Raw genomic sequence first — 22,787 nt, forward strand, 5'->3', positions numbered from 1 at the left:
AGTTTGTAAATCCTTTTACCGGGTAGACTTAACAGTCTTTTGTAAATTTCTTAACCGAGTGCATACTTCATTGTATGTTTGTAAATCCTCTAACAAGGTGGACCTAGCAGTCCAAATTTGCTTCTAACAGGGCAGATCATCAGAAGTGATCATTGTAAGCCTTAACCGGCCAACTTTTACTGCAGTACCAAAGTTTTGTGGGTACCATCCCCACCCCAGTTTTACTTTCTATTTGGAAGGTTTCTGGGTCACCAAATCTTTGTGTTATGTGTTGTGAATGATTATATTTTCATGCATGCAGTAGATTAAATGAATGAATGGTTTAATATATGCAAGTGCAGAAATGAATTAAAAGTTTTAAGCGTTACTGATTCACCCCTCCCCTCTCAGTAACTTGGTTAGTCCTGAATATTTTCAACAATTGGTATCAGAGCTTTGTGGTTCTCAGAGTAAAAGTTTGACAGCTTGAGAAAAGATCAAGACAATGGAGATATTCAGACTTGACAAAGCTATTGAGAATGAAAAGCTAGATCTGGAAATGGCCATAGCACAACTCAAAGAAGCAAGAGAACATCTTTCCCAATCCCTAAAAAGAAGAAAGGAACTAGCAAAAGAAATAAATGATCATGAGTATGTTGAAACAAAAATTGAAGATCTCTTTCCTACAAGTAGTTCAAATGAAGTAGATGAAGCAAACAATGCAATCAAAGAACTCCTAGAAAAAAATGGATTACTGCAAAAAGAAGTAAGGATGCTAAGAAGAGAACAAGAAATTCAGTCTGCAAGATTTTGTGAAATCCTGGAACAAAGGAATAAAATGCAAAATGAAATAGAAGGAAGAAACAATGAAATTGTACAGCATGAAGATCTCACCGAGCAACTCTCCAATGCAAATGAAGAGATCAGAATTCTCAAAGAACAGAATGAAAGTTTGAAAAATGAGCTAGATATTCAAAAGCAAGCAAATGAAAGGATGATGAAATCTCAAACAGACTTGGATCAATTAAATGAGCAAAATCTTCACAAACAAAAAGATAAAGCTGGTCTTGGTTACAATGAAGAAGGTGAATCTTCCGAGCAAGGTAGCCAAAGAAATAAAAGACCTACATGCAATTACTGTGGTAAGACAGGTCACACATCAAACAAATGTTGGAGCAATGGAAAGACAAGATTCAAAGGCAAATGCTACAACTGTAATCAGCATGGTCACAAGGCTAGTGAATGCAAGGAGAAACCAAAATTTGAAGGCAAATGTCACAAATGCAAGAAACAAGGTCACAAGGCATCAGAATGTAGAACAAAGACATTCACTCCAGCAGAACAAATTGTCAAAGCAATATTTGGTTGGGATTACAATACCTGGTGCAGATGTCATTATTGTGGAGAATATGGACACATTGGGTTAAATTGTACAAGGCATCATCTAAGGAAGAAAGATACAACCATAAGATGTTATACATGCACTGAACTCGGACATATAGCCAAGAACTGCATGAACACAAAGAAGGTTGAAGATGAAAAGAAAGCTAAAGCTGACAACATTCGAAAACAGATGAGACAGCAGTGGGTTCCTAAATCTACCGAGCAGGATAATTCAAGCAATGGTCCTGTCACTCAAGAATTGGGTGACCCCACCATTACAAATTAGATCCATTAAAGAAGATAAGGAACTGCATCTTCAAAGCCTTACCATAAGTAGTTCCAAAATACAAAAGCATAATCGATGAAATCAGTATTTCCGATACATACAGAAAAGTCACTTACCGAGTTGAATGTTACCGAGCATGGTAAAACTGCAGACCTTACCGAGTTAGGTCAAAAATAAGAACACCGAGTTAGGTCAGTCTTACCGAGCAATCGCTAAAGTCATTAAGTCATCTCACCTACCCACTTATCAAGCATTAATGATAGAATTTTAATAAAAAGGGCAAAATCGACTTCATTCTTCACCGCGTTATTCAGCATTCGAAGAGCTTAGGTTTTCAAAGTGCTTAAGGAGATTTAAGACGAATTTGCAGTGAAGGATCTAAAAAGAACTCGTTCCATTCAGCAATGACTTCCACTAGCACCACCAGCAGGAGCAAGGCGAAGAAGACTTCCAATATGTTAGTGAAAGGAGTTAAATGGACAGCGTCGAACTTCAAACTCGTTCCAGCAATCGCAGAATCACTCGACCCAAGTGGAGCACAGTCCAGAATTCCTTCCAAGGTACTTCTTATCAATGACATTCGTACTCATTTCAAATGCACTATTCAGGAGTTAGGGACTTTAGAAATGGACAATGCCCTAAGTCAGCTATGTGTTGACAAAACCCTAAAACCCGAGCATAGACATTTGGAAATCAAAGGTTTGACCCATATCCCACACCTACCAAGAAACTTTCAAGTGAAATGGATTAGATATGTATTGAGCCGTGTACATGATGAGCAACTATGGTTAGATCAACCTATCTTAATAACAAAGAAGATGATTCATAGAATCATAGGTTTACCGATGTCAGACAAAGCAAAATCCACCAAAACCCTAGGTCGGGACGAACTGCAGGAGTTAACTCTTGCTGAGTGGGATGGCAGAGGATTGAAAATTAACAATGTATCTGATGTTGAACTTAAATTTGGTATTATTATCATTGCATATAAGCTGTATAGTTCCAGTAGGCTAAATAGTGTGGCATGTGAGGCAATAGACCTTGCCTACAAGGTAGTAAAGAAGAACATGGATTTTGACCTAGCAGAGGTTTTACTAACACAATTCAACAAGAACATGGACAGTATAAGGACATCAAAGAATAATCCATGCAAATTTGGTTCTTTGTTGATTTGTATATTTTTCTATGTACAAAACTTTTTCCCTTCTAAAGGCACGGTAGTATGGAGGAAGGATACTCCAATTTTGTATCAGATAAATGAGTTTATAGCAGAAATAGGTCAGAATTTTGAGACAATAATGGATAATTATTTTGAAGAATTTAAGGACAAAATGAACAACAGGTTCAGGATTCCTCCTAAGTTGGTAAAAGATTACAAGGATGATATATGCTTCATGGTAGACTGTGATAAAGTTTACATCCAGGCAGCCATACCCCGAGTGGCATGGGTAAAACCATTACCCTATGAAATTAACATAGATGAAGCAAGGGATATAATAGAAGCCCTGATAAATGAACTAGCCATTCCCAACACCCCTGCATTTGGCACTTATGATGAGGCCAAAGCCAGAATTGAGCTTGAAATCAAGCTTCCAAAGGCCATCACCAGTACCAAGAGAAAGGCAGCTAAAACAGAAGAAACAGAAGAGGAATCAGAAGAGGAAGCAGAAACACCAAAGAAGAAAGGCAAAGTAGTAATCACCAAGCCCAAACCTAGAACTGCAGTGTTCACAAGGAGAACCAGGAAAGGGCAGAAAGAAAGTGAAGTTGTATTCAGGAGACCCCCTCCTACCTTCGAAGAAAAATTGAAACAGTTGGAACAAGGATCTGGCATGTCTAACTTCAAGGCACTGAAGTATGAAAGCAGATCAGATGCAGAAAAGATGCAAATCGAGGAACTTTTACTGAACAAAATGGGTAAATGGAAATATACCCCAGATGATATCAGTTCTCAAATTCCAAATGAGCTTCTAGTCAGGATTAGACCAAGATGGACTTCAGCAGTGCAAACTGTCAAAGACATTTATGCACAAACCTTAAAACAGTTGTTACCGAACCTGACATATAAAGAAGTAAAAGAGGCATTAAAGAAGAATGAACACCAAATGACACTTAGGTTTCATACCTTCTTAGTTCTCTCCAAGCAGATAGAAGCAATAGTAAATAATGCCACAATTGTGTGGAAAAGGATATATAATCTGCCAATGCCATCTGACCCCACGGTAACAATTGAGGGTGATAAAGATGTTGAAGAGGATGAAGAGGAGAAGGAAGAAGAAGAAGCAGATGAGGAAGAAGGTGACACGGTAATAATAGATGATGAAGAAGGTGACATGGTGATAATAGGTGATGAAGAAGATGATCCTGAATAGGTAGCAGCAGAAGTCATTGCATCTCTTCCTCACTCACTGCAGAAAGGCGTTGCATCATCAGCTTCAGCCAGTAGGATTGTGAGCACAGTAGCTACATCTATTGCTCAATCCTTGCCAATCACCTCTCAGCTCCAGACCCCAACAATTACCTCATCCATCAAGCTGCAGAGCATGTCATTATCTACCAGGATGCAGAGTGTTGCCTCTACCGTGCAACAAGTGACTTCTTTAGTCACCGAGATCACAACTTCTCCTGCAGCATGTATAGTAAGTTTTGCAACCTCTCCAGTTTTGACACATTCTTTAGCACAAATGATCACACCAATCAGCACTCCTGCATGTACATCAATTTTGGGAACAGTCGGTACATCCATGAGTCTTCCTCTAGTAAATCCCATTCCAGTTATAACAGCTACTCCAACCTTATCAACCATTGTAACTACATCAAAAGATAAGGAAGTAAGCACATAAGTAATACAAAAGACACCTTTAAAACTTCTGCTTACCGGCAAGGCTATAGAGGATGATATAGATCTGGATAAAGAGATTGTCATTCCACAAATAGACCTCAATACTGCATCAATTGATGAAATGAGATTGATCAGCCATTTGTTAGAACAGAAAGCAAAACAAAAACAACTAAGAAGTGAGAGAGACAGGGAATTCAACATCATAAACGGTGCAAAGACCATTCTCACAGATGCCTTAGGTATAAAAGTTGATCCCTCTCAACACACTTTGCTACAACTCGAAGAGGCTGTGAATAGATTCAATGAGGACTCATCAGGAGAAGAGAAACTGATAGAAAGAACCGAGAAGAAATTTGATAACAAGGTGCTTGAGCACATTGCTCAGCAGATAGCAATAAAACAAGTTGAATTGACCACTATTTTGGCCAAGTTAGAAAATTCTTTTAATAATGTAACTTCATTTTTTGTAAAGTTATGTGATGTTACCGAGTTCACAAAAGGAATCAGAGATAAACTGAAGAAAATTGATGATGATCTGAAAGCAAGTGCACAACAGTTGCAGCTTGACCCCAACTCAAGCTCAACTCACCATTCAAACATCAGATTCCTATCAGATAAGCAATCAGAATTGCTCAGGGAAGATGCAAGGATCCGGTCTACATTATTAGATATTCAGAATATGATCCTTCCTAACATGGATACAATGCAGAAACACATTACACATTCCAAAACATTGATCCATGATAACAGTTTTTCAGTTGCAGAGCATGTAATTGAACTATCAGCCAAAGTTCAAGTTGCATTGTCTATTTGCACAATTTTGCAAGAAAATTGGGATAAGACCTTGGCTCATATCAAACAAGTAAACTCAGAGTTTATCTCACACTTTAATATTTCTATTTGAGTTATCTATTCTTTGGCATTATTGTCAAAAAGGGGGAGAATATGGAACATATTAGAGACAAAGGGAGAATGATCAAGGGAGAATGTAAATAACAATTGGTATAGAGATAAGTGTATAGAATCATATGTATATTCTATGGGGGAGTTATGTACAGTGAGATATACAGGTATATACAGCAATCTACAATTGGTATCAATTTTGAAGAATCAAGTCAGCATGACAGATTCATTTTTGTCTCATAAGTGTTTTTGTCACTAATGCCAAAGGGGGAGATTGTTGGAATAATGATATATTTGTCATTAGTGAATAACACTTAGTGAAAACACTTATTCGATTTTGAATGCTTACCGAGCTCATCTCTCAGTCCACAACCTATACCGAGCATTCAGTAAAGCTCACCAATTAAACAGTTCAAACCGAGCAGTAAGACTGTCACCGAGCATGTGAGACAAACAGCAGTTACCGAGAAGTCAGTTCAAACCGAGTCACCAGTGATTACCGAGTGACACTATATCTACCGAGTCACCACAGCTACCGAGTTCCAAGCTACACTTCGGGACTAGTATGGACCGAGCTTCTACTCTTACCGAGAGCATGACGATGCCGAGTACTGTAGTGGACGCCGTGTATCAGAAGATCACCGAGCCAGCTTGAGGAACCGAGTATCTACCGACTCAGTAATATTTTGTTCACCTATGTAAGGCCGACTTAAGAATTAGTTTATGTTATTAATTTGTATGAGGCTGACTTTATGAAATGTAATGTAATTATGGACGGTATATATATGTGATGTATTATACCATCTGTAGTAAGAATGAAAAACGTAAGATGTATGGATATGCGAAATTAGAAAGAGCAGAGCAGAAACTGCATTAAGGCAGCAGACCAGAACATTTTCGTAGAGTCAGTAAAGGAGCAGAATTGACATATCTATCTCAGAAGGAGATCAATACTCAAAGGATCTTATCAGCAATAAAGTTGTAAGTCAAGATCTACTGTTTCATCCTAACAGTTGAATCAGTTTGTAAATCCTTTTACCGGGTAGACTTAACAGTCTTTTGTAAATCTCTTAACCGAGTGCATACTTCATTGTATGTTTGTAAATCCTCTAACAAGGTGGACCTAGTAGTCCAAATTTGCTTCTAACAGGGCAGATCATCAGAAGTGATCATTGTAAGCCTTAACCGGCCAACTTTTACTACAGTACCAAAGTTTTGTGGGTACCATCCCCACCCCAGTTTTACTTTCTATTTGGAAGGTTTCTGGGTCACCAAATCTTTGTGTTATGTGTTGTGAATGATTATATTTTCATGCATGCAGTAGATTAAATGAATGAATGGTTTAATATATGCAAGTGCAGAAATGAATTAAAAGTTTTAAGCGTTATTGATTCACCCCTCCCCTCTCAGTAACTTGGTTAGTCCTGAATATTTTCAACAACCCCTAGTATTTCTTACCTACCCTTGTTTCTCATTGAGCCACATGTCATAATTGTGTGCTCGTACATCCATATGGCCTTGCCTATATAAGTAGGCCTATATTCATTGTATTGGTTAATCTAGTTGATCATTTGCATATTGATGAGAATACAGTTTGTTCTTATCATTCTATTGTCTCTCTTTTTATACTTTTCATTGTGCCCTTGATCTTGGCAAAATCCTACATGGTATCAGAGCCTATAGGGCTTCATTGATTAGTCTTTTGGAGACATTTTGGAAGCTTCAATTTTTAGATTTGGGGATCTTCATTTTTTGGGGGCGTCGTATAGCGATTTGGACATCACGGTTGAATCCGGGAGGCCATTTCCATGAATTTTGACTATAAAGTTGACCTATTTTGGTGAGAAATTTTTGTACGGATTCCGAAATTTAAAAAAAAAAAATTATTATTTTCCAAAAAAAAAAAGGAAAAATCAAAAAAAAAAATCAAATTTTTTTGTTTTGTTTTTGGGGGTCCACAGACCCCCCCATGCTCTCCGTACCCTACGTTGTCTGCAGGTCCGTCGTCGTCAACCGTACCGCCGCTGCCGCCCCGTACTCTCCTTGGCCACCGCCATCTGCAGCTCCGGAGCCTCCCGTCGCCGCTGTGCATCGTTGCTGCAGGTTCTCCTCCAGGCACCGGCGGCTCCCCCCACGACCGACCTCCGTCACCGGCGACACATCTAGCACCGGCGGCACATCCGGCACCGGCGGCTCCTCTGGCACCGGCCGCCAACTCCCACGCAGACCCCGCCATGTAGAGTAGACACAGGCCACCACGTCACCTTTTTTTTTGCCACATCAGCGTGTCCGTACAGTATGGATGCCACACAGGCAGGGGTGAAGTTTTTTTGATGGTCATACAAGCGTCAAATTTAAGCCCATCATTTGTTGACGTCAGCACCACATCAACAGACTTTTGAAATTTTTTGACCCCCTCTTCATTTAGCTTTTCAGTTTTGCAGTTCAACTTTGAAAGGCCATATCTTGCTCATTTTTGCTCCTTTTTTGGTTCAATTTTTTTTGAAATGGGCTAAAATTTTGTAATCTTCGCAGTGGTGTGGTTATTTTCTCATTTTGGTACACAGGTTTTTCAGAATTTTCAGATTCTCTCAGCTGTACCTTTCCAATCCTTAATTCTGCAACTTTAAAGGCCTCATTTGAGCTCATACGACCTCTTTTTCAAGTGCCTTTTTTTTGAAAGTGCATGTTTTTTTGTCTACTTTCATAATCTATGATCAGATTTTAGAGATTTTGAGTGGAAGTTGTACTTTCAGATATTGGTCTTATTTGGTCTATTAGGTACTTGTAAAGTGCTTGGATCTTAGTTTAGATCTCTTGCATTATTAGTTTGAGTCTCTTTTGGCCTTATTGAAGCAGTTGTAAAATTGAAATCAGAAGCCCACTTTGCCATTTGTTGCAAGTGGCCCATTGTATACGCACTAATTATAAAGTGTCAAATCATCACTTTTGGGGGGGTTCTTTGATTGAGTGAATTTGGGGGGGTGTCTTGTGTGATTGTGCCTCTCTTTGTGCTCTTTCATTTTTGTTGCAATGAGTCCTCATAAATTTCCACCTTTAACTCCACATAATTATGCATCATGGAAAATTAATGTATGGAGTAAATTAATGGAAAAGGGTCTCACGCATTACATAGATGGAACAATAGTAGCACCACCTGATCCTAAGGCTGATCCTAATGTTCAATTAGAATGGCTCACTAAGAATTGTATGGCTCTTGGAACTTTGCGCAAGTATGTATCAGATGACCTCATCTTTCATATTGAAAAGTGTACCACAATCAAAGATGCTTGGGATATGTTTCAGAAATTGTATGGTCAAGTTGATGAAATCAGAAATTATAAGATTGTCAATGAGATCACCAACTTGGATCCCAAGAGTTTTGATACAATCCAAGATTATATCACCAAAGCAAATGAGCTAAGAGCAAAGCTTAAGGATTGTGGAATTCACAAAAAGGATGCTCAGTTGATATTCAACTTGTTGGACAAGCTTGCACCAGAATATGCAACATTTGTGTCTAGCTTCCAAACTCATCGTTTGACAGTGGGGAGTTCCTATGTTATGCCTTCATTTGATGCTTTCACAGAAATGTTGATATTGGAACAATCTAAGTTGTTGAACATGGGACTTCTCAAGTCTTCAAAGTCCAAGGCTTTGGTGGCTAATCAAGGGAATCAAGGAAGTCAAGGCAAAGATTCCAAGAAGAAGAAGAAGCAATCCAATTCTAAGCCACACCAGGAAAAAGGACAATCATCCTCTCCATCACAAGGTGATTTTTCATCCTCTTCCAAGAAGGGGACACCACCTAAGAAGGATAAACCAACTTGTGCATATTGCAAGAAGTATGGTCATGATGAGCATCGATGCCACGCAAAGCAAGTTGATGAGTTAACTAATCTTCTTAAGAAAAACAACATCAACTTGCCATCCGCCTACACAAAGAAGGATTCATCTCCTTCCTCTTCCTCACATTCTAAGGGAAAAGGGCAAGCATTTGTGGCTACAAACAGGTTCTTCACAGCAATGGATACTTGACTTGGGTGCCTCATATCACATGGGTTCTACAAAGGAGTAGTTTTCTTTATTGGAGCCATCTAAAGTACCTCACATTTACATAGGTGGTGATACACAAGTTGAGGTTGAAGGGAAAGGTTCAGTTGACATGGATAATGGAACATTGAGAATGTTCTCTATGTTCCTAACTTGTCTACCAACCTTCTCTCTATCTACCAAATCACTCACTATGGGAATGGGAAAAAGGTTGAGTTTACACCAGATTCAGTTGTGGTAAAGGAACTTGATGATGGTGCCTTGGTAGCAGTGGGACAAGTCAATGACAAGTCAAGGCTTTATTCATTCTCCCACTTTGTGCCAAGTTCACCTTCTAGGGCCTTGCTTACTCATTCAAATTCAGAAAGTAAGCTATGGCATGAGCGGTTTGGTCACCTCAACTACCGCTATCTTTAGCAGCTCAGCACTAAAGACATGGTCACAGGTCTACCTCGAATCAGTTTTTCAGAGGGTGTATGTTCAGGTTGTTCCATGGGCAAGCATCCCGAGGAGAAGTTTGATAAGGGGAAAGCTTGGAGAGCTTTGGAAGTTCTTCAACTTATTCACAGCGATGTAGCAGGTCCATTTCCAACACCTTCATTTAGCAAGGCCCACTATGTCCTCACCTTCATTGATGACTACTCCCGCTTCACTTGGGTCTACTTTCTTATTCATAAGAGTGAAGTATTTGATAGATTTCAGGACTTCAAGACTCGTGTGGAGAAGCAATCCGGGAAAATGGTCAAGATTCTTCGTACAGATAATGGAAGGGAATATGTGAACAAAAGACTTGAGGATTTTTGTACATTTGAGGGGATTGATCTTCAGCATTCTGTTGCATACACTCTACAGCAGAACGGAGTTGCAGAATGCAAGAATCGAACTCTCAAAGAAATGGCTAGCTATATGATACATGCACGTTCTCTTGATCCCGCCTTTTGGGCAGAGGCTATCAGTTGTGCCACACACATCCAGAATCGGGTTCCTCACAAAGCTTTGCAAGGTATTACTCCTTTTGAGGCTTGGGCTGGTAGGAAACAGATTGTGAGACATTTCAGAGTCTTTGGGTGTCCAGCATGGGCTCACATCCCTCCGCAGAAACGCAACGCATTGGAACCACAGAGTTGACCTTGCATATTTGTTGGATATCCTGAGGGTGTTAAGGCATACAGATTGATGGATCCTGAGACACATGAGGTGTTCATTGAGAGGAGTGTTCACTTTGAGGAAAGCTCTCCTAGCTTAGCCTCTCTACCTCCTCCACCTCCCTCCATTGTGGATAGTGATGCTAGTGATTCAGATGATGAGACTCCTTCAACTCTGACTCGTAGGGTTACACCTCCGCAAGGTCCACTTGCAGTTGAGGAGTCTCATTCTCCAGCTCCACCTAGACCTCGTTGGGCTCGACAGACACTTGAGTCCATGAGTTCTCTTGTTGGGGATCCTTCAGATACACGGAGAACTCGATCACAACATCAGGATCTACCACATGCATTCATTGCTACCACTTTTGATCCACAGACATTTAGGGAAGCATTAGGGGTTCCTAAGTGGGACCAAGCTATGGAGGAAGAGTATAGTTCCTTGATGAGGAACAACACATGGGATTTAGTCCATCTCCCTAAGGGGAGAAAGATGGTTTGATGTAAGTGGATCTATCAGACCAAGTTTGCAGTGGATGGTAGTGTGGATAAGTATAAGGCTCAGCTTGTTGCGAAAGGTTTCTCCCAGGTAGCAGGTGTTGACTATACTGAAACCTTTGCACCCGTAGCCAAGATGAACTCCATTCGTTTGACACTTGCTATTGCTGCAGCTCATGGTTGGGTTGTACATCAGATGGATGTGAAGAGTGTTTTTCTTCATGGTGATCTTGATGAGGAGATTTATATGGAGCAGCCATAGGGTTTCATCCAGGATACTTCTTTGGTTTGCAGACTAAGGAAATCTCTCTATGGCCTTAAGCAGGCCCCCAGGGCTTGGTACGCCAAGATGGATTCCTTTCTTCTCTCAGCAGGGTTCACTAGGTGTCATTCTGATCTGAATGTCTACATTTTGCGACAGGATGACTCTCACTTGATACTTGTGCTCTATGTTGATGACTTGATCATTACAGGGAGTACCGCATCCATCATTAGCAGGGTCAAATCTGCTTTGCATGACAGATTTGCTATGACTGACTTGGGTCTTTTGCACTACTTTCTCGGGATAGAGATTTCATAGTCACCTTCCAGGATTACACTATCGCAGCCCAAGTATGCTCTTGATCTACTTGCATGCTTTCATATGACTAATTGTAAGCCTGCCCCGACTCCCTTTCTTTCAGGAGTCAAGCTTGAGGCTCGGTGTTCTTCTCCACCAGTTGATGCCACTTTGTATCGTCAGCTTGTGGGTAGTCTCATCTACTTGACCCATACACACCCTGATATTTCATCTGCAGTTGGCATGGTTTCCGGCTTCATGTAGGAACCACATGAGCTTCATTGGAAAGCCACCAAACGCATCCTTCATTACATCCAGGGTACACATCACTATGGGATTCACTATGCAGCAGGCACAGGACTTCGCTTGGTTGGTTACACAGACTCCGATTGGGCTGGTGATCTTGATGATCGTAAGTCTACTTCTGGTTACAGTTTTCACCTTGGTTCGAGCTCCATTTGTTGGCAGAGCAAGAAGCAACATGCTATTTCTCTCTCTTTGACTGAGGCTGAGTATCGAGGCGTTGTTAACGTAGCGACTAAGACCATTTGGCTCCAGCAGATTCTCACAGAGTTTGGATTCACCACTCCACGGCCGACAATTCTACATTGCAACAATCAGAGTGCTATTGCAATCTCGAAGAACCCGGTCCAACACCAGCGGACCAAACACATCGAGATTCATATGCACTATATCCGAGAGCTCATTCAGGAGTAGGTCATTGATTTGCAGTATTGTCCTACAGCGGAGCAGGTTGCTGACATATTCACCAAACCTTTCACCGAGAGTAAGTTCCAGTAGTTGCGAGCTCTCTTGGGAGTGTGGGATGTGTCATTAGGGGGGTCAGCTAACTTCTCCTTCCTCTCTTATGGGGGGGACTTTTTCCTCTTTGAGGTTTTGTCCTTCTTTTTTGTGAGTCTTTTGTACTTTCATCTCTCTTTTGGGGGGGAGTTTTTTCCCACTGATTTTTCTCCTTTTCTCCGTTTGTGAGAGATTGCATTGCATAGTTTTTTCTTGCATTTGCATATTGTACATGGGTACCTATCATGGCTTAGTAGCCGGGACCCATCTTGCATTGTTGACTTGAGTCTTCATTCCCCTGAGTTGCACTTAAGGGGGGGTGTTGGTGTAAATAAATATTCATTTTGGATATTATTACACTTTACTTAAGTTAACTTAGGATAATGCATCTCTTCATAGTTTGGATTTGAGACACTTAGGGAAGTGTGCACATAAGGATAGAGCTTTGTAGGAGAAATTCCACCTTTTGTGGTCTTATTTTGCTGTTACACTCCACATTCGGTGGCTCATCCATCTCTTGTGGAATATTATATTATTTCTCCTACCTACCCCTAGTATTTCTTACCTACCCTTGTTTCTCATTGAGCCACATGTCATAATTGTGTGCTCGTACATCCATATGGCCTTGCCTATATAAGTAGGCCTATATTCATTGTATTGGTTAATCTAGTTGATCATTTGCATATTAATGAGAATACAGTTTGTTCTTATCATTCTATTGTCTCTCTTTTTATGCTTTTCATTGTGCCCTTGATCTTGGCAAAATCCTGCAAAGATGATGCATTGTATGGCTTGTATTTTTGCAGTGGAATCATCAGTAAAGAACAAATTGACCCTCCAATCATTTTTGACCTACTTTCCTCATCATTTCACCTCTACCAACCAAACCTAAATGTTCTCGCTCTTGTTTCATGAGCACACTACCCATGCAATAGGCACCCAACTTACTACTCATCAAAAAATAGTAGGGAATACAATTAGTATTATCTGGAAATCAACCAACCACAATCATTAGCAACTATAAAGGCATCAATGTTGTCAAAAATAGAGATAAGAATGCATACAAAGGATTGTGAGGATATCACCCCATATTTATTGGTCACAAACATTGAATCCATGGAAATAATCAAATCATGGGAGTGTTGAACCATCATATTGAGCATCCATGGAGTCGAGATCCTTATAATGAAAGGCTTGTCGACACCTTGAGGTTGTTGAAAATAAAAAAATTAGCTGCATCTTCTAATTGTCATAACATTATACTAGTGGCATCATGGACATGCTTTTGCGAGCAGTTGGACTTCACCCTTCTCCATGCATTCATGACGTCCTTATGTGTTAGGAATTCATCTCTCCTCCTCAACATGATAGAAAAAAAAGGATCAGAAAGGTGTCTATCCATGATATCATCAACACTAACATCCATTAGCAACAAGCTCTCAACATAACTTTTGCATTCAACTGAAAGGTTTGGAGCAAATTGGGAATGTGGCTCATTCATTATATCATCAACACCATGAAAAAATACACCCTTTTCATCTACATGAAACCTTTGATTGAATATCAAGATTGCTACATCTGGTCTACCTTTCGACACCTTAATAATAATGTGGCATTGACAACCCCATTTTTTCTAAAGTTCATTACACATTCCTTTATGGGAGGATCATTCCTATGGTCCTTTGGTCCAAATGCACACCAATAAATGAAATTTATATTATCATGTTGTCAACTACCAATCTAAAGAGTAAGAAAATATTATGTACATATTGAATGAATGATTCAATGTACTAACCAAGAATACATATTCATTGAGTGCTCTTTTAAGCATGTATTGTGGTTCTCTCTATGATGCATGCAGATAAATGTGTCTTTCATACTTTCAACCAAAGCTTCCCCTGTAAGGAAATCATCTAATCTATAAAGTGGAATTATTGCATAATGGTCAGTATCATCATAAAATTCAATGACAATTGGACTCTAGTGGAGATTATTGACTGAGAAATAACTGACCCTATTGCCAACATCTTACACTTTCAAGTCCATTAAGATTCTCCATTTGTGTTGTCTCGCCATCCTAATAACATTCATGTGACAAGCTTCTCATGAATAACAAAACTTATTAATTCACAAAGGAAAAAAATATTTAAAAAGTAAGTTGAAGATGTGACTATACTAATTCATTAACAAATTGGAATAGTTGGTAAGAGGTATTTCAATAATGTATTATTCTTTAACCATGAATGTACTCATATCCTCCATCGTTGAAATATTTCACTCCAAGCCTATAGTGAACCTTACATAACAATATCAATGTTCAGATGTGTTATGAAGATGTTGCATAAGTATGTGGTTCTATTCGTGAAGGCAATATTGGATAAGAGAAATTGTTGCCACCTGTACAAAAAAATGTTGAATCAGTGTTTGAGAGAAATAAAGAAAGCATGGAAATTAATGAAATCCTACAAATTGTGTGTAGAAGGTGTGTAAGTTGAAGATCACTTATTGTTATACATAATGCACGATGGAATTTACAATTTGGGGGAATTGGCCACCCCACATCAACATATTCTAAAGAATACATTGTTTATTGGGTCTGACAACCTTGATTTTTTCATGGAATAAAAACCTTAAATATACATATACAATGAATGCAAGATCCTAGCCCTATGGCCAATTTCACCAAATGACAAATACTATGAAACCATCTGAATCCTTTCCAATAATGTGAAATGAGTACCATTTCTGCAAGCAACCTCAGATATGAAAGAAACCATTGACATCTCTACAAAAATTATGGAATTAATATTTCACATAAATAAACAAAGCATAGAAATGAATGCAATCCTAAAAACTATGGGTATAATGTAGCCAACAACATAAAATAAATGATACATTATTTAATGGGGTTGCCAAATTACAATTTATCAATGACTAATAATTTCATGTTTACGTATTCCGTGAATCCAACATTGTAGCCATATAGCTAACTACATAGAGACGATTTTTTAAAGGGGTGAACAAACATCGTTTACTTAAGTAAATAGTTTCTCAAATCATGTGAATCATTTCAGGAAATGTACATCAAAGGCCATCTAGTGCACCTCATATCATCCATGAAATTAACTTTTTTCATATTGTAAAACACAACATGATATATAACTTGCAAGCCTCTATCATGAATTAGTTTAAGAATGTCCAATATGAATTGGCATACCATGTAGATGATAAATGAAATGGTAGAGCATATAAGAAGAGAATTTCATTATGTTTCACATTTAAAATATTACATGGAAAGGATGCGAAGAAAGTATACCAAAACCCATGTGGTAAGTTATGGAAATAGGGAAGACAATTGAGAGGGGGGGTGAATCAGTTGCCACAAAAACTCACACAACTTAAACTTATTCTTAGATTTGGTAATTAAACATGAAAGCATAAATCAACAACACAATATAAACACACATAACACCAAGATTTTTGTATGTGGAAAACCCTATTAGGGAAAAAACCACGATGGGGAAACCCACAAAATAGGTATACTCTATCAGAAGTATTACAATGGGGAATGCACATGTTAGGTCCCGGAGACAACTGAGAGGGGGGCGGGAGGGGGGGTGAATCAGTTGTCAAATAAATTCAAACCAAAATCAACTTAACCAAAACTTAATGCTTAATACTGGTAAACCAAACTTTATGCCGGTAGACAATTTATCAGTTAAATGCAGTGTCGGTAAAGATTAATGCATGAAATAGAAAGACAATAACATCCACAACACATAACACCAATATTTGTACGTGGAAACCTTGTAAGGGAAAAAACCACGGTGGGAAACCTTACCCACAATCAGATGATACTACTGCAGATAGTATGTGTGTACAATAGGGGGTCTGCACATGCAGAAAGGCCAAGTGCCTAGAGCTCACTGCTCAATCACAAAATAAGAGTCACACTGACTACAATTGGATGGTTAAATCCAATGATAATGTACTGCTCAAAATAGCATCTTCATATGCTGGATTCAATACCGGTTTAGCTCTAATGTGCCTTCTTCAATCCTTCCTTCAATCTTGAATGATGTCTGCGTGTATAGCTCTGCTTATATTCACATATACCTTATTACAATCCCTTTTCAATCCTATCCTTGCATATATTAATCTCACAAATGAGATCTTACATTTATACCATAACATAAGACCAATTGAGTAGGTCGGCTCACTAAAAGATATTACAATAAAATCAATTAAAAATGAAACAATATCCGATGCATGATGTCAGATCAATGCATTTACAATAATAATAACTTATCTTCATGATGTGTCGTGCTGATCTGGAATAGATAAGCTTGTCGGTGCATAACCTGGACCTATTTGTCGGTAACAACAATTATGCAAACCCGATCAAACTAATGAACAAATCATCAAGACAAAGTGTCTAAACAATGTCTTCGAAATAACCAAGTAGTCTTCAAATCATTCCAAGTACCGGTGAACAATATAACCTGTTGGTGAACCAAATACCAGTGACTGTGCATAAGTCACTAACTTGTCGGTTAACATAACCGAATCTCCAAGTGTTGATAAGTGTTGACATCAATGACAAAACCATATCAACATATCCAAAATACCAACAATCTCCCCCTTTGGCATTGATGGCAACACAAGATGGAAAAACCATCAAAGTGACAAAACATAAATGCCAAAAACCAAATATCAACAATTTCCCAAAGAGATCATTAACCATAAATCAAAATATAGATACAGAGAGTAATCAATCTCTCTCCAAAGTAACAATCTTTCCCAAAGGATAATGAGTTTTTCTATATCAATCTCCCCCCTTTGACATCCCAGTACCACCTCCAACACATGCAAGTTGTAGAGCTTTTTTTTTCCGTTCTAAGGGATAAGTTTTAAATATTAAATTAAAGCTTTTCAAACATATAATTTAGATTAGTTGCCAGTTTCTCGTTGGCTCTGTGTTGTCCTTTTTTCCTAGTCGCTGGTTCTTATGCTGGTTTTTTGCAGCTTTACTATCTAGGTCTTATCTTCTCTAGTTTCTTTCATGCTCATCTTTCGTAATGTAAGCGGGTTTCGGGTCCCCTAAAACCTGATTTTCCTTAATCAAAAACATATAATTTAGATTAAAAAATATTATATAGTTTAGATATTAAAAGTTGCATTTATAATAGGTTATTTTATATAGTTTTAATATCAAATATATTTTATGATTATAATAAATATATTTAAGAATTAATAATTTTACGAAAAATAATTTTTAATTATTTATATCTTTAAAAGAATTAAATATCTAAATTATATGAATATATAAAAATGAAATATTAATTTATGATTAATCTTTTTTATTTATAAGTATATTATGTATAATCAAATATATAAATTAAATACTATAAATATGTAAATTACAAAGATATTTAAACATATGTTTTTTAATAAATATTAAATATTATTATTTTTATATAAATCATTTATATATATATATATATATATATATATATATATATATATATATATATATATATATATATATATATTTGATAAAAGTGGTAGAAACCACTAAATTTTATTAATTATATAAATTTATAATGAGAGTATGTGATTCAACCCCAAACCCCTCCCCTCCAACCAGACAAAAAATCGCCCAAACCTAAACCCAGATACAATAACTTGGGGGCAGATACAAGACCACATTATTATTTGCATCTTGATCGACTCAAGACTTAAGAAGACAGTGCAATCCTATAAAAACATTAAAAAATATTTACTTCTATAATTTAGATTTAAAAAATTATCTATTAAATTTTAATTTTTCAAAGATACAATTAAATTTGATTAATTCTTTGATTAATTATAATTTTTAATTTTTAATTTAAATATATAATTATTTGATATATAATTTAAATATTACAAGTTTTATATAATTTTAATGTCAAATATATAAAATGAATAATTTATATATTATAATAAAGTTAAATACTTATTTTATAATATAAAATAAAATAAAGTTTATGTTTTTTGAATATATTAAATTAATATTTTTTAATATACATATATTTGTTTTCATTCTCTCTACGCCCTCTGTCGTGCTCTGCAAACAACCACAAACCCTCACATACTGGCAAGTCTTTAACAGACATATCTCCTACCTTTAATGTTGTACAATTCAATAAATCCATTCAGGCTCTCTGTAAATCGGGCAACACAAACAAGGCATGGGATTTCTTCCACTCACTCTTGTAACCTTCAATGTAATCCAATGACGGCGACCTCCGTAGAATTTACCCTCTCCTCGCTGAAATGGAAGATACGGGCATCCATTCAAAATGTCATCACTTACAGCATTCTCATAAAGTCTTTGTGTATATGGGGTAAACTTGAGGAAGCACACGAGCTCTTGCACGAAATGAGGAATAACCATTGTTTTCCTAATATTGTTACCAACAACACCTTAATTGACGCTCTCTGCAAGAAAGGTAGGGTAGATGAAGCTTTAGTATTGGTGGCTCACGTGATACAAGATGGCCTTTGTCCAAATACTTTTTTTATACAATACCCTAATCAATGGTCTTTGCAAGGTGGGTAGGGAAGATGAAGATATCGGCTTATTCATTGGAATGAGACGTTCTCATTGTTCTCCAGATATTATTACATATAACAGTCTGATTGATAGTTTCTTCAAAGTAGGAAGCGTAAATGAAGCTCTAGCATTAGTATGCAAAATGATACAAAATGGCTATTTACCTGACACTTACACTTGTAACATCTTGATAGATGCCTTTTTCAAAGCTGGAAAAACAGAGGAGGCGTATAATGTGTTTCTACAAATGATAGAGTTTGGTCCTTTTCCCAATCAAGTGGTATTCAATGCAGTTATTAATGGGTTATGCAAAGATGGACAGATGGACAAGGCATGGGATTGTTTTCAAATCATGTCAAGAAAGGGTTTACACCCAGATGTTTTTACATACACCTCTGTGATTGCTGCATTCTGTAGAACAGGACACATGGGCATGGCATTTCAAATGTTAGAAAAAATGACAAGAAAGGGTTTGGAACCTGATAAAGTGACATGCAGCACAATCATTGATGGTTTGTGTAAAGCAGGTGATCTTGCTAGCGCTCATATCTTAATGAATAAGATACTTGATGAAGGCAAGGTCCCTGATGTAATGGCTTACAACTCTCTGATTAATGGTCATTGTAAAATTGGTCAAATGGGTGAGGCTTTAAAGCTTTTTAAAAGCATGGAAATGGTTGGCATTATTCCAAATGTTGTAACCTATAACACGCTAATTGCCACGTTATGCAAAGAAGACAAACTTGATGCTGCTTTATCAATGTTAGATCAAATGAGAGCAAAAGGTTTGGTTCCAAATGAGGTCACATACAACACATTATTTTCAGGTGCTTGCAAAAGATGTGACTTGGAAAAAAACTCTTTTTTTAATAGATCAAATGCAGAAGCAAGGCTGTGATCCAAGTGATAAGACCGTTGAGATAGTCTGCTGGCTGATTGATGTTGGTCAAATAGAAAAATTAAAAGACTTTGCAAATAGCAAAGCTTCTATTATTTCTTGATACTCATAACTTGAGAGTGATAGATTGTTGAAGTCACTCACGTATATTTCTTTTCTCATTGTATGAAGTTGCGTCCTCAATTTGAGGGTCTTTCTATGATGGATATGTGATAACTTACTTTGATTTGAAGACTGGAAAGTTGGATAATGTTACTTATAACTTACTTTCGTTCATTTCTGTGCTAAACGATTTCATTTTATTCAATGGTTGCACTGACCTTACCTTAAGCATTGCACTTCTAAATAGGATTAAATCTTTTCATACCTTTATATAATATGAAGTATATTAAGACAAGTTAAATGAGTAAATGTATAGATAATTCTATAGTGTCTGTTACAGCTAATACAATATTCTAATCATGATTCATAATTGAACATATATAGAGAGGTCCTGCACATTCATAACCATTCTTTTTTAAAGACTGACCGTCCGAATCTCAACAACTCTCAATCCCACTGCAAACATGAGGAGTGATAGATTGGCAATTTAAAACGATTTTAACCATTTTTTCCAATTTGAAACTTGACATGTTTTCGCAATCGTTGTCCTGCTCCTTCCCCTGACTAGAACAATTGAGTCTGTCTCAAGACAACTTAAATAAATCTTGAAGCTTTATCATTTCAAAGACCATACTGTTTGGAAAATCTGTCATGAATATTCAAGAAAGTATCATTCAACCTTCTTTTCTTTTAGAAATGGCTGGAGACTTTTATTACAAGATCAGTTTTGTGAAAGTATCATTCAACCTTCTTTCTTTTAGAAATTGCTGGAGACTTTTATTACAAGATCAGTTTTGTGAAAGTATCATTCAACCTTCTTTCTTTTAGAAATTGCTGGAGACTTTTATTACAAGATCAGTTTTGTGAAACAGGATATGTAGCATTGAATATCTACAAGGAATGAATGATTCAGACAAAATATTTTATGTTCCCTATAAACTGTATACAAGAAGGTTGTGTTGATCAAATTCAGTGGCTATTCAAAAGTTTATTTGAAGGTGAACACAATACAAAAATTAAAATTTTGATTCTCTTACATGGGTTCATCTTTATGGAAAAGGCTCCAGATACATGAGTTCTGTTTCAGCATTGACAGTGGACTATTGAGTGGATAGTTTGATATTAACAACGCACATGGCTTAGATTGCTCAAGTGGGATGGTAAGTTACTATTAATTGTTGGTTCTGATCGACTCCAGTGCCCTTTTTGTCACGGATAAGTAGACTAGTGTTCATAAACTAGTTCTGAAATATCTTTGAGTGAGATGTCATTTATGAGTCAAGTTGGTCTCGAATTTTATTGTACTATTAGATTTTTTTTCATCTCAAGAAATATTTGCTGCCAAATCCCATGACACGAAGTGTTATTCATATTTTGGATGACAGTTTTGAAATAAGCTAAAGCTAGTTGTCATGAGATTATTTTTTCTTGTCATCAAAATCCAATGTTTGGTCATACATTTTCAAGTTTTAACATGCAAGTTCACTCCATTAACTAGCACAATATGAATAAATTATAATATCTGTCGAGTAAACTCTGTTTCAACATCAAACTCATATATGTAGACACATAAAATTTGTCATTTTTATTCCGGATGGATCAACTTCATTTTCATGCATTATTCCATCTATTATTCGTCATTATCCGTTAAATATTATTATTATCTCATATTCCATTTATCATTTAATAATATTATTACTTATCCATTTTCACAAATAGATGCATAAGCATTTGCATCACTCATTTATGTTTTTCCCTCTATCCTATTTTCATCCACCTCACACGTGGGATTAAACTTTCAAGCCCTATTCTTTACCCCATATTTATCCCATAATCTAGATTCACCCGAGGATGCCTATTTAAGCACAGCCCCTCTTCCATTTTGGGATCCACAACTTTTGCATTCAAAATCAGTTGCTTGCATCCATTTCTTGCATTTTAATAATTTTCCTCAAATCTCCATCTTTCATAGCTTCTTGTGCATGTGCTTTCTGAGAGCACTTATTATTTGAACACAAGATCTTGATAGTAAGAGAGCAATGGAGTAAGATTGTGTAGCATGCATGTGTGTGTCAGTTTTGATTTTTGTTTTGCATGTGTGTTTCTTTGCAGATATTTCATTGTTGGGTGAGAAAAATTATCTCACCTAAATTTGACACACCTGGTGGGACTAGCCTTGTCCCTTCATAGATTCGGTTTTCGTTTGGTAGAAAACATTTAGTTTACATTTACAGACTGTTACCATATTGTTTTGGATTGTTTCATATTTTCATTGCAGGTTTGGTGTTTGTCTCCAGAATGTTTTGTTTCATATAATGTGATTCTCTATATTGTTCTGCTTGGTATATTGAACTGTTCCTGCTGATATCATAGTTTGCAGCCATGTTTCTATTGTGTGGGCTGCGTGAGCCTTGTTTTTTTCTAATTTTTCTTAGTTTTTAAGATAGTTTTAGTTTTAGTTCTTTTTAAGTTAGTTTTTACGTGAGTTTTAAGTTACTTTTTTAGAATTAGTTTTTAATTTGGTTTTTAGAATTGGCTTTTAATTTAGATTTTTTATTAGATTTTTAATTTGGTTTTAAATTAGTTTTTTTTTTAATTAATTTATTTAGTTTTAGATTTTTTATAATTAGTTTTGTTAATTAGATTTTAATTTAGTTTTTAAATTAGATTTAAATTTGGTTAATTAGTTAGATTGTTAATTAGATTTTATATTTTTGTTAATTAGACTTGGTTAATTAGTCCTTGC

General features: G+C 36.8%; 1 protein-coding gene across 1 annotated transcript in view; it reads left to right on the plus strand.

Annotated features, from left to right (window-relative positions):
- The window catches only part of LOC131069639 (pentatricopeptide repeat-containing protein At1g63130, mitochondrial-like), a 70,874-nt gene extending 50,696 nt beyond the window's left edge, over positions 1-20,178 (plus strand). The window contains exons 4-5 of the mRNA XM_059214548.1: positions 18,645-19,039; positions 19,236-20,178. Of these exons, the coding sequence (XP_059070531.1) occupies positions 18,645-19,039; positions 19,236-19,939 (1,099 nt within the window). The 3' untranslated portion in view covers positions 19,940-20,178. The remainder of the gene's footprint in view (positions 1-18,644; positions 19,040-19,235) is intronic.
- The last annotated feature ends 2,609 nt before the right edge of the window (positions 20,179-22,787 follow it).

This window comes from Cryptomeria japonica, chromosome 11 (genome assembly GCF_030272615.1).
Source record: "Cryptomeria japonica chromosome 11, Sugi_1.0, whole genome shotgun sequence".
Taxonomy (NCBI): domain Eukaryota; kingdom Viridiplantae; phylum Streptophyta; class Pinopsida; order Cupressales; family Cupressaceae; genus Cryptomeria; species Cryptomeria japonica.